General features: G+C 59.4%; 1 protein-coding gene across 1 annotated transcript; it reads left to right on the top strand.

Moving 5' to 3' along the window:
• Positions 1 to 1,177: 1,177 nt before the first annotated feature.
• On the top strand, positions 1,178 to 12,143 carry HCN2 (hyperpolarization activated cyclic nucleotide gated potassium and sodium channel 2). The gene is made up of 8 exons (XM_064734451.1): positions 1,178 to 1,653; positions 6,516 to 6,939; positions 7,856 to 8,017; positions 8,615 to 8,833; positions 9,978 to 10,124; positions 10,371 to 10,611; positions 10,763 to 10,927; positions 11,050 to 12,143. Exons 1-8 carry the CDS (start codon positions 1,199 to 1,201, stop codon positions 12,000 to 12,002), a joined length of 2,766 nt encoding a protein of 921 aa, XP_064590521.1. The 5' UTR covers positions 1,178 to 1,198; the 3' UTR covers positions 12,003 to 12,143.
• Positions 12,144 to 12,688: the final 545 nt, after the last annotated feature.

Below are 12,688 nucleotides of genomic sequence, written 5' to 3' on the forward strand. Positions count from 1 at the left end.
AATCAAAGTTGAGGATTTTAGAGCATCGGTTGAGAGATTGAGAACAACATTGCAAATCTTAGGATGCGTCCATTTCCAAATCCACACCATTGCATTCACTCAGGACTTTTAAGAGTTCCAGTAATTTACGTTCATATTGCAGCTTTTGGTGAGGAGGACACTGCTGGGCTTAAATGACATTTCCACGGCAGTCCATTCTGAACTGAACTATTAACAGAGACTGAAATATCATCATAAAACAACTACTCTGCTGTATGGGACACTCCCCTTGTCCTGCTCCACAGTTCCTCAGCTCTTGTGGTTGTGGGGCCAAGGATCTGCCCCAGCCTTGAGGAGCCCCTCCAAGCTGTGCTGTTTGTGTGTCTCACACTTATCCAAGTGGGAGATTTTTTAGGTTTATTTGGTTTTTTCCTCCCCTTTATGGTTGGAGAGGGCAAAGGTGTGAGAACTTTGGATGTGACCGTGTTCGCAGGGGTCCAAGGATGAGGGAAGAGATAAGGATCGGACTCCATGTTTCAGAAGGCTTGATTTATTATTTTATGATATATATTACATTAAAACTATACTAAAAGAATAGAAGAAAGGATTTCATCAGAAGGCTAGCTAAGAATAGAATAGCAAAGAATGATAACAAACGCTTGTGGCTCGGACAGAGAGTCTGAACCAGCTGGGTGGTGATTGGCCATTAATTAGAAACAACCACATGAGACCAATCACAGATGCACCTGTTGCATTCTACAGCAGCAGATAATCAATGTTTACATTTTGCTCTTGAGGCTTCTCAGAAGGGAAAAAATCCTAAGGAGAGGATTTTTCATAAAAAGATGTCAGCGACAAATGCCAAACAATAAGTTATTTACAGAAAGTGTGTGAGGAAGTGCTGTGCCGGCGGGGCCGTCGGGGCGGGAAGTGGATGTTCTATCCCGGTGCTCGGTGCCGGTAACCGATCCCACCTCCCGAAGGCCGGCGGGGGGAGCTGCGGGGCCGTCGGGGCTGGAGGTGAATATCCCATCCCGGTGCCCGCTCCCCGTAACCGATCCCACCGTTGAGTGCCGTGCCGGCGGGGGGAGCTGCGGAGCCGCCCGGCCCCCAGCCCAGCCCAGCCCGGCCCCGCCGCCCGCCCCCGGCCCGCCCCCGCCGCGCCGGCGGGCGCCACTCGGCCGCCGGTGGCCTCGGTGGCGGCGGCAGCGGCGGCAGGATGCGGGCGGGCCGCGGGGAGGCGGCGGCGGCGGCCGAGGAGGAGGCGGCGGCCGATGGGGCCAAGCGCGGCGGAGCGGCGGCGGCGGGGCGGGCGCGGGGCCGCGGCGGGAAGGGGTCCCCGAACGGCGAGTGCCGGCGCGGGGAAGCGCCGCGGAGCCCCGGCCCGGAGCCGCCCCGCGAGCCCAAGGTCTCGTTCTCCTGCGGCGGAGGCGGCGGCGGAGCAGCATCCCCCGGCGGGGCCAAGGCGGCCGAGGAGGGAGCGAGCGAGGATGCGGCCGAGGAGGTGCGCGGGAGCCAGGCCAGCTTCATGCAGCGGCAGTTCGGGGCGATGCTCCAGCCCGGCGTCAACAAGTTCTCGCTGCGGATGTTCGGCTCGCAGAAGGCGGTGGAGAGGGAGCAGGAGCGCGTCAAGTCGGCGGGGGCCTGGATCATCCACCCCTACAGCGATTTCAGGTGCGGGGGGACCCGCGGGCTTCGGCCGCATCCTACGGGGCCGGGGGCACCTTGAGGCGCGGCGGGTGCGGGCGGGGACGAGCCGGGCATCCCCGTCCCCAGCGCGGCAGCGATGCCGGCAGCCCGAGCAAGGGCATCCCCTCGTCCCCTTGTCCTTCCCGGGCGGGTTCGGCCCGGCTCGGCCCTGCTGAGCCCCGGCGGGCCTTGGTTGTGTCCCCGGAGCGCGCTGGGGTTCGGTGTCCCCATCCCTGGGCTTTGCAGAGCGTTGGGAAGGCTCCCCCGAGGAGGCCTGGTGCTGTCCCTGGGGCTCAGCCGCTTTGAGGGGGGTTCTGGGGCTCCTGGGAGCCCCAAATCCAGCCTGTCTGCCAGGCGAGGAATGCCAAAACGGGAGGAAGGCTCTGCAGCTCCATCTCCTTCCCTGGCGAGCTCCGGAGTGGGAAACGCTTCCCGAGTCGTGTGAAAGGCACCGGCAGGGATGGCTGCGCTGGCTGGGGCAGGCAGCACGGCATCCTGCAGGGATGGGCACTGAGCTGGCATCGCTGCTGAGCCAGCACTGGGGGCACCCTGCTCCAGAGACCCCAAAAGGGCTGGAGGAGCCTTTGGCCAGGGGCTGGGGGCGCTCAGCCCCACATCGTTGTGATGCTGTGCTGCTGAGAGGTTTGGGGGGGCTCAGGGAGGGTTTGCTGGGTGCCTGAGTGGGGGATCCCCCCACAGATCTCAGGTTCTGTGACACTGCTGGGTCCCCGTGGGGTTCCCTGAGGCAGGTGAGGTGGCCACGGGCTCAGGGCAGGGAGCAGCACCTTCCCTTCCCCTCCTGCTTTCACCCCCTTGTGCTGCTCCTGGGCTGCCCTGGCATCTTCCAGAGGAGCACTTGGAGGCCTTTGGGCACCTCTCAGGGCTGGCTTCCTGCACTGGGGTGGGTTTGAGCCCTTCCACCCTGCCCTGTGAACCCAGCGGAGCCCCCTCCTCATCTCACGGGCTGGGCACTGGGTTCTGCTGCAGCTTTGGGGTGAGAATTGCTCACACTGCCTGGCCACTGTGGCAGAGGGATCTCCACTGTCCCTGCCGTGACAGAGCAGAGGTGGCAGTGCCAGGGGGATCCTGGGGGCTGCTGAGCAGGAGAACTTCACCCTTCCTCACTCCCCTCCTCACCCTCAGCAGCTGTGGGATGCTGGGCGAGCCTGGGAGAGGGGTGACCCCCATTCCTGCCCTAGGGCAGAGCCTGCCCCGTTTCTCTGAGCTGGCAGAGCTGTGGCAGAGCCCACAGAGCTGCCAAGAGTGGGGATCTCCCTCTGGTGGGCCTGCAGTGGGCTGGAGGCCTCAGAGGATTCCCCAGAGCGCAGCAGCATCACTGCCTGGGCCGGTGCTTGCAGCAGGCAGGTGGGTGCTGGGGTGACCTTGGCGAGTCACCCTGCCTGTCCTGCCCTGCACGGGCTTCATCCTCCTGGAGCGAGGAAGACTGGAAAGCCATTGGGGCAGAGTGGCTGCCTGTGTTTTGATGCTGGAAGTGGCGTAGGAGAGTTCCCTGCCCAGTGGGGAGGAGCTGCAGGCAGAGCCATGGCATCCTCCAGCTCCACAACCGTGCACAGGAACAGGATCAGCCCACGCCAGGCTGGGCTCAGGAACCCAGGCTGTGCCCCTTGGGGACACCAGTGCATCCCTGCCATGCTGCCCTGCCTTAAAGTAATCAAAAAAAAGCATTTATCCACTGATGATAATGGAGCGTGACCTGGCCGTGTTTGCCCTGCATTTCCCATCTTTAGAGAAAATCATTCCCCATCTGTGACATCATTTCATAATCAGGGTTGTTCAGCAATCCTGGCTCCTCACGGCTGTGGTGCTGCCGTCGTTCACGCACAATTCAGGGCAGGTTTGCTCCAGGAACCAAAGTTGCTATTTACATAAATATTGAATGATGAGGAAGCAATCAGGGCGGCTGGTGAGATGCTGAGCTGCAGATCTGATCAAAGAGACCTTGTGAGTGTGTGCTGGAGCAGGGCCACCTCCTTTTGGGTGCTGGGCAATGTTTGTCACCCACTTTGCCACTGCTGGAGGAGCAGCCAAGCCATGCCAGCTCCTTCATTGCTTCTTTTGGGCTTTCTGCTTCTTTCTGGGGTTTTTTTGCTTCTTTTGGGGCATTGCTTTGAGAGCTGGTGGTGGTTTGGAGGTGGTGACAGTGCCCATCACCCTGTGACCACCAAGGGGCTGCTCAGGGGTTACTCCACAAGGCTGGGCAGGGATTGGGCTTGGAGCTGAGCAGGAGGTTCTCCCTGATGGTGATTTTCTGTTGTGAAATGAGGATTTTCTGCTGTGAATCAGGGGCAAAGATGCATCCAGATCACATCCCTGGCGTTGCTTGGCTGGAGCCTTCCTCACCAGGTTTAAATGCTTCCCTCTGCCTGGATGTGCCACCACAGGGGCTCCTGAGCACAGGGACGTGGTTCAGAGCTGTTCCTGCTCCTGGTGTGTGTGGCAGCTCTGGTGTTCCCGTTCCCGTGGTGAGGCTGTTGGGCCCCTCCCTCTGCAGTGTCAGCCACCTCAAGGGGAGGACAGGCTGTCACCGACCTGGGCATGGTGAAGGTTTGGGTCCTTGAGCAGTTTGCAAAGCTTTTACACCCCATTCCCCAGGGTAAAAGGCTTTTCCAGGGGAGAGGGCACCACTCATTCACCATAACTGTACTGGGATTTTTGTGTTGGCCACCACTGCTCATCAGCTTGGGCAAAGTTCTGCCACTGGCCCCACAGCCCACTTCTCACAGCAATCTCATTTTTAGAACGTATTTAGTGCGAGTTTGCAAAGTGGGAATCCTGCCTCAATCCTGCACCAATCCCACACAGATCCTGCACTGATCCCGCGCTGCTCCTGCCCACCTGGCAGCCTGGTTGGCATCTGGGCCCCACCAGAGCCAAAGGGCTCAGGGGCACAGGGGGGTCTGAAGGAGCTCTGTCCCACGGGATCAGCACCCACAGGAGAGGTTGGATCATCCCTGGAGCTCTGAGTGCTGCCAGTGGAGTTAAGCAGGGACCACCCTAGCATAAATTTTCCCCTCTAGTGCTTGGACCTGACTCTTATCTTGCCCAGCACCTCAGAGCAGCACCACTGAGCCAGGCCTTGGGCGGGTGATGGAGCAGGGAGGTGGCAGCTCCCTCTTGCAGGGGCTTTGGGCATCTCCTGTCATCATCACTGTCGTACAATTGGGTCAGAAGCGAGGGAGGGGTGTCGAGGATCCTGATTAATTTGTTTGCAGATATTTTTAGCAGCCTGGATTGGATCTTTTTTTCTGTGCACATGAACCTTGCAAGGAAGCAAGATCTGGCATGGCACGCTGCACCCCGGGGCGATCACACAGGGTCAGCTGTGTGCAAGGGGGGACCAGGAGCAGTTTATCTTTCTCTGCAGGCCCAGTTCTGCCCTGGCTCAGCCAGATTGCACAGGGATTGGAGCCAGAGGGGAGTTTTGCCCAGCTGGCGTGGTTATTTAATCTCAGTTCTTCGCAGCTTTGCATGGCTAATGCCCCTGTGGGAGCCACGCAGCGCAGCAGGGTCAGTCTGAGAGGGAGCTCTCGGGGGGTTTAGGGACACATCCAGCCCCACAGATGCTGATTTCAGCATCCCTGGGAGGCTGTGGGAGCCCAGGGGTGCAGCTGGCAGCCAGAGCTCGGTGTGGGGGTGCAGGGGGGCACACGGCTCCTCTGCCGAGGGTACCCTGGGGACCGCCCTGGTGTGAAGTCATCGTTTTGCAGCAGTGACATCACTCACGGTTGCCACGGCAATGCCTCACATGAGGAAGGTGTCATTGGAGAAAGGTCAGGAGCTGGGATGCTCGGCTCCTTCTGGTCCTGCGCTAGTCTGCGCAGTGTGGGGGGGGGGGAGGGGGTGAGGGTCTGCCCCATCTCCCCCTCCCGTGTGCGTGGGGGTCTCCTCTTCATCCCCCTCATCCTCCTCATCCCGCAGGGCACAGCGTGGCCATGGCACCCCCGCCCATCCTCCCGCACTCCCGGGTGGGCTGAGCAGGATGTGTGGGCGAGGAGGGTCCCGTGTCCGTGTCCGTGGCACCGAGAGCATCCCCCCAGTCCTGCCCCCCGGCCCGAGGCGGCCTCGCCTCGCCCTGCCGTGCCAGAGCCGCTGTGACCTTGCAGATGCTCACAAAGGTCATGGGTGGCAGGGAGAGGATGAAAAGGAGAAGGATGGGGTGGGGAAAAGGGGGAGAGGGGCAGCGCAGCCTGGGGATGGGAGCGGCCGCTCATCCCCGCACCGCCCGCGCGTCTGCCCGGGGCCGCCGCCGCTGCAGCCGTACGTGCTCCGCTGCACCGGGGCCGCGGCCGCTCCTCCACCGCCCCCGCGCTGCGGGCAGAGCCCACCCGGCACCCCCGAACCGTGACCCAGTCCGGTGGCACCGGGGAGAAGTGGCCCCGGCTGTCCCCTGTCCTGTCCCCTGTCCTTGGGTCCCCACTTTGTGAGCACAGAAAGGGGGAGCTGCTCCCAGGGCTCTCGGATTCTGACTCCACCCGGTGGTTTGGGGTCTCTAAGCTCATGGGATGCCCCTGGAGCGTGTCCCCCTCTGGTGCGTGGTGCCATCATTGTCCCCTCCCTCAGGACCTGCTGCCATGGGCCAAATTAGACAAGCAGAAGCCTTCAGTCCCATCCTCTGCCTCAATCAGGGGCTCTGCTGGCTGCCAGATCATCCTGGGGGCAGTTTGGGGAGCAGGATGAGGTCTCTGGGGAGAGGAGGGAGTTCCTGTGGCTGAGGTGGCATTAGAGTGACAGCAGCCCAGTGGCACAGGTCCCTTAGGGCAGGGCATGGCCCCCTTGGCATGGAGGGGACTGTGGTGACATCCCCCCAACATCTTCTCGCTCCCCAGATTTTACTGGGACTTCACGATGCTGCTCTTCATGGTGGGCAACCTGATCATCATCCCCGTGGGCATCACCTTCTTCAAGGAGGAGACCACGGCCCCCTGGATCGTGTTCAACGTGGTCTCTGACACCTTCTTCCTGATGGACCTGGTGCTGAACTTCCGGACCGGGATTGTCATTGAGGACAACACCGAAATCATCCTGGACCCCGAGAAGATCAAGAAGAAGTACCTCAAGACCTGGTTCGTGGTGGATTTTGTCTCCTCCATCCCCGTGGACTACGTTTTCCTCATTGTGGAGAAGGGCATAGACTCGGAGGTCTATAAGACAGCCCGCGCCCTGCGCATCGTGCGCTTCACCAAGATCCTGAGCCTGCTGCGGCTGCTGCGCCTCTCGCGCCTCATCCGCTACATCCACCAGTGGGAGGAGGTGAGGGTGCTCCAGGAGCCCCTCATCTTCAAGGGGGACTGGTCCCTGGCAGTGTTCAAGGGGAACCTTCTGGGCCTGGTGCTGCTGGACCATGCTGAGGAGTTTGGGATCCCTGAGAAGTGAAAGCACCTCAGCATGGTGTGTGGCATGGCTCGCACATGCCTGGACACTTTTCCTCTTTTAGAGCGCGTAGACTGCCGAGCTCATAGCACCCTGCCCCTGCCATCCCTCCCCACCAGGAGCTCGGGCTGCTGGCCCCTCGCTCTCCAGCTTGATCTCCCTGCTTTGAGGGGACACTCAGCTTTGCTGCGTGGCTCTGGCCATGCCCTGGGAGCTGCCCTGTGGGGCCCGTGGGTGGCTGTGACCCACCCTGGAGGGTTTGGGGCATCCCTGAGCTGTGATACAGCACCCAGCATGGGTGGCAGCATGGCTGGCACATGCTGGCACACCATCCCCTGCTCTGCCAGCAGTAAGACTCAATCCCCCTGCCCAGCTCAGCACCTCCTGCCCCTTTGCCTCCCTACCCCACCAGGAGCTCAGGGAGGACAGCAGGACCCCCAGCCCCGTGGGGTTTCCATCTTTGAGGGTCCTCCCTGCTTTGAGGGGACACTCAGCTTTGCTGCGTGGTTCTGGCCATGCCCTGGGAGCTGCCCTGCTCCCTCCTCAGTGCCCAGGGTATTTGTGTGTCCCTGATCCTCGTCAAGGCTCGCTGCCATTAGCGCTGTCCGGGCGGCAGCGCGGCGGCACCCGCCGGCTATAAATAGGCAGGTGGAGCTCAGCCACCACCTTGAATCCAGAGCCAGGCCAGCCACAGGAGCCTCTGCCAGCTGAGGCCATGCAGGTCGGTGCCCTGAGCAGGGCTGGGCACTGGGGGACAGTCCCCAGGCTCAGCTCCTGCCATGCCACCCACCCGCAGATCTTCCACATGACGTACGACCTGGCCAGCGCCGTGATGAGGATCATCAACCTCATCGGGATGATGCTGCTGCTGTGCCACTGGGATGGCTGCCTCCAGTTCCTGGTGCCCATGCTGCAGGATTTCCCCCAGAACTGCTGGGTGTCCATCAACGGGATGGTGGTGAGTTCCATGTGCCCCACGCCGTGCTCCTGCCTGCTCCCCAGGGCTCCCGTCCATCCCCACATCCTCCATCCTCCATCCTCCAGCCCCAGGAGATGCCATCCCCCGTGGGCCAGGGCAGAGGAGCACAGAGCACCCGGCCCCAGATGCTGGTGTCACCCTGGTGAGGTCTCACAGGACCTTGATCAGGGTGGGAGGAATTTGCTGACATGGGGCTCTTGGCCCCATCCCCTGCTGCCTTCTCCTGCTCATTAGCCACAAAGCTGCTATTAATAAATAATGGCTCCTGTTTCTAATTGCTGCCTCTCAGCCCTGCAGCCTCCTGCAAATGGCCCTTTTCCCCCGTCTGTCTCATCCTGTTTCATCAAATTTCCATCTCTGCTTTGTTCCGCCTGGCTTCCTCCTCTTCCTCCCCTGCCTGTCTCACCCTTTTCCTTCCCTGCCTACATCACCGGGGGAGTTGGGGAAGTTTGAAAACTTTGCTTTTCAACAAATCCCTATTGCTGGGAGACAACTGGGGCTGTTGATGGAGCCAGGGGCCTTTCAGCAATGCTCACACACACTCATGCATGGCTGCCATTGTCCCTGTCACTGCAGAACGACTCCTGGAGCGAGCTGTACTCCTTCGCCCTCTTCAAGTCCATGAGCCACATGCTGTGCATCGGCTACGGGAAGCAGGCGCCCGAGAGCATGACAGACATCTGGCTGACCATGCTGAGCATGATCGTGGGGGCCACCTGCTACGCCATGTTCATCGGCCACGCCACCGCCCTCATCCAGTCGCTGGACTCCTCCCGGCGCCAGTACCAGGAGAAGGTAGGGCTGGGCTGGATGGGGCCACAGCTTTGTCCCCTCTTGGACAGGAAGAGGGGACAGGAAGAGACACCCCATGTGGGGTGAGGGTTCCTGTGACCGTGTTCACAGGGGTCTTAGGATGAGGGAAGAGACGGGGATCTGGTTCTAATCAGAAGGCTTGACTTATTATTTTATTATATATATTACAATAAAACTATACTAAAAGAAAATATATAGAAGAAAAAATTATAATATAATATTATAATATAATATAATATAATATAATATAATATAATATAATATAATATAATATAATGTAATGTAATATATTATAATATAATATATAATATATGTATTCAAAAGGCTTGACTTATTATTTGATTATATATATTATATTAAAACTATACTAAAAGAAAATATATAGAAGAAAAAATATATATATAAAGAAAATATCATACAATATATATTCAAAAGGCTTGATTTATATTTTATTATATTATATTAAAACTATACTAAAAGAAAATATATAGAAGAAAATATATTAAGATATATATATAAAGAAAATATAATATATATTCAAAAAGCTTGATTTATTATTTTATGATATATAGTATATTAAAACTATACTAAAAGAAAATATACAGAAGAAAGTATATATATATATATAAAGAAAATATCATGCAATATATATTCAAAAGGCTTGATTTATTATTTTATGATATATAGTATATTAAAACAGTACTAAAAGAAAATATATAGAAAAAATATATTTATATATAATATATATAAAGAAAATATATTAAAACTATTCTAAAAGAATTGAAGAAAGGATTTCTTCAGAAGGTCAGCTAAGAATAGAAAAAGAAGGAATGATAACAAAGGCTTGTGGCTCAGACTCTGTCCAAGCCAGCAGACTGTGATTGGCCATTAATTAGAAGTAACCACATGACACCAATCATAGATGCACCTGTTGCATTCCACAGCAGCAGATAATCATTATTTACATTTTGTTCCTGAGGCCTGTCAGCTTCTCAGGAGGAAAAACCTTAAGAAAAGGATTTTTCATAAAAGATGTCTGTGACAGGTAGCCAGTCAGGAACAGGAGCAGGAGTGGGAGCAGCCCCGTGGATGGGGATGTCCCAGCTGACCACAGCTCTCCCCACAGTACAAGCAGGTGGAGCAGTACATGTCCTTCCACAAGCTGCCCGCTGATTTCCGACAGAAGATCCACGACTACTACGAGCATCGCTACCAGGGCAAGATGTTTGATGAGGACAGCATCCTGGGGGAGCTCAACGAGCCCCTGCGTGAGGTGAGGGCTGGGGAGCTGGGAGGAGGATGGGGGTTATCCCAGCTGCCAAGGGAAGGGATCCCCTGCTCCTTGCTGAGGGTCCCACCAGCCATGCACATGCTTGGGGTCAAACATGTCTTTCTGCAGCTCTGTGTGGGAGCATGTCCATGCACAATCTGCATGCCAGGGTGTCCATGAGACTGGGGTGGGCAGTATATCCCTGGGGAAACACGTCCCAGCTTTCTGGGCTCACCCACTTCCCCACAGGAAATCGTGAACTTCAACTGCCGCAAGCTGGTGGCCTCCATGCCGCTGTTTGCCAACGCCGACCCCAACTTTGTCACGGCCATGCTGACCAAGCTGAAGTTTGAGGTGTTCCAACCGGGCGACTACATCATCCGAGAGGGCACCATTGGCAAGAAGATGTACTTCATCCAGCACGGGGTGGTCAGCATCCTCACCAAGGGCAACAAGGAGATGAAACTCTCCGATGGCTCCTACTTTGGGGGTGAGCACTGGCAGGACTGAGCCAGGGTCTGTGAGAGTCACAGGGACACCTCTGCTGTCCCAGAGCACCCAGTGTGTGGTGGTTCTCACACCCTGCCCTGTTTTGTCCTCGATGGTGGAGTTCTGACCTTGGCCCTGGTGTTTTTCCCCAGAGATCTGCTTGCTGACCCGCGGCCGGCGCACGGCCAGCGTCCGTGCCGACACCTACTGCCGCCTCTACTCGCTCTCCGTGGACAACTTCAACGAGGTGCTGGAGGAGTACCCCATGATGAGAAGGGCCTTCGAGACTGTGGCCATCGACCGTCTCGACCGCATCGGTAGGACACAGGGGGATCTGGGGGGGAGAGGGGTGTCTTGGCAAAGGGGAAAGCTGTGATTCCCATGGGAACCCAGCATAGCCCTAGCACTGGGTCTCACGGTGCTTCCTCTCCCTCTGTAGGGAAGAAGAACTCGATCCTGCTCCACAAAGTGCAGCACGACCTCAACTCAGGTGTCTTCAACAACCAGGAGAACGAGATCATCCAGGAGATCGTCAAGTACGACCGGGAGATGGTGCAGCAGGCGGAGCTGCAGCAGCACACGGCCATGTACAGCCCCGTGCAGCCCCAGGTCACCTCTGCCATCGCCACCCTCCAGCAAGCCGTGGCCATGAGCTTCTGCCCGCAGATGGCCAGCCCGCTGGTGGGCTCCATGGCGCTGGGCTCGCCCCGCATGATGCGCCGCTTGCAGTACGCCCAGGCCGTGCCCAGCCCCTTCGCCGTGTCCCCCGTGCTGCTGCAGCAGAGCCCCCCGCCGCAGCCGCAGCCCCCCGTGCCCCACGCCAACCCCTCGCCCTCGCAGGACCCGGCGCAGCCCACGGCCCTGCCCGCCTCCACCAGCGCCTTCGCCGCGGCCGCGGCCAGCCCTCCGTCCCAAAGCCCGCTGGCCAGCCGGACGTTCGCCTACGGAGGTGCCCCCGGGCCGCTGGGCTCGCAGCTGTCCCTCAGCCAGCAGCCGGCGCCCGGCTCGCCGCAGCGCCTGGCCGCCCACAAGAGCACACAGGCGCTGCACACCAGCAGCCTCAGCCAGGATTCGCGGCCCCTCTCGGCCTCGCAGCCCTCGCTGCCCCACGGGCTGGCGGCCGGCAGCACCCAGAGCCCCCCGGCGTCCGCCCGCGAGTCCAGCACCTCCATCGGAGGCGGCCCGGCCGCCGCCTCGCCGGGCCCGGGCCCTCCGGCCGGGCTGCGGGCCCAGGCGCCCTCACGGGGGGCCCCGGCCCACCCGGCGCCCACGGGCTCGGGGCTGACAGCGCCGCCCGCCCTGCCGCAGGACTCGGCGGCGGCCCGCAAGGATTCGGCGTCCAGCACGCCCGACACGGACCCGGCCAAGTCCAGGCTGTCTTCCAACTTGTGACCTCCGCGCCGGAGGGGCGGCGGCGGGGGAGCCCCCCAGCTCAGCTCGCCCTGCGCCGCCGGGTGAGGGCCACGGCCGCACCGCCGGCTGCCGCCCCCCGCCCCGGCGCCAGCCCCGCTCCCCGGTCCCTCCTGCCGCCCGCTGCAGAGCGGGGCAGCTGCCGAGGGTGGGCTGGGGCCGCCGGGCCCCCTCCCCACCGCGGGGTCACTGGGCTGAGCCCCCCGGGTGTGTCGTCTCCGACCAAAGTCTGACCCTGTTGCCCGAAGTCCCGCTGCCCCCTTGGCCTCCCCGGCTGCCCATAGAAGCCACAGCTGCATTCTCGCCATGACCAACTCTGTGTATGATATCTATGACCTGAACACATCCCTGTGTGTGACCCGCAGGACACCTCCCTGGGGCTGGCGGCGCAGCCCCGGCGCCGCGCGTGTCCCTGCGCCCCTCTCACAGACCCAAGGCGAGGGGTGATGGTCCAGGACTGGAGGTAAGTTGGGAAGGGTCTGAGGGATGGTCGCCCTGAGGCTTTTGAGCACCCACGAACACACTGTCCCCCACTCCGGGGCTGGGGGTGAGCACGGCCCCGTGTCCCCATAGGCAGCGCTAGGACGGAGGCAGGCGCTGGAGCCCGAGCCCTGGGGCTGGGGCGGGCACCTGCTGAGCGTTCCAGGTGCCTGTGCGTGTGTTGTGTG

Source organism: Zonotrichia leucophrys, chromosome 28 (genome assembly GCF_028769735.1).
Source record: "Zonotrichia leucophrys gambelii isolate GWCS_2022_RI chromosome 28, RI_Zleu_2.0, whole genome shotgun sequence".
Classification (NCBI taxonomy): Eukaryota; Metazoa; Chordata; class Aves; order Passeriformes; family Passerellidae; genus Zonotrichia; species Zonotrichia leucophrys.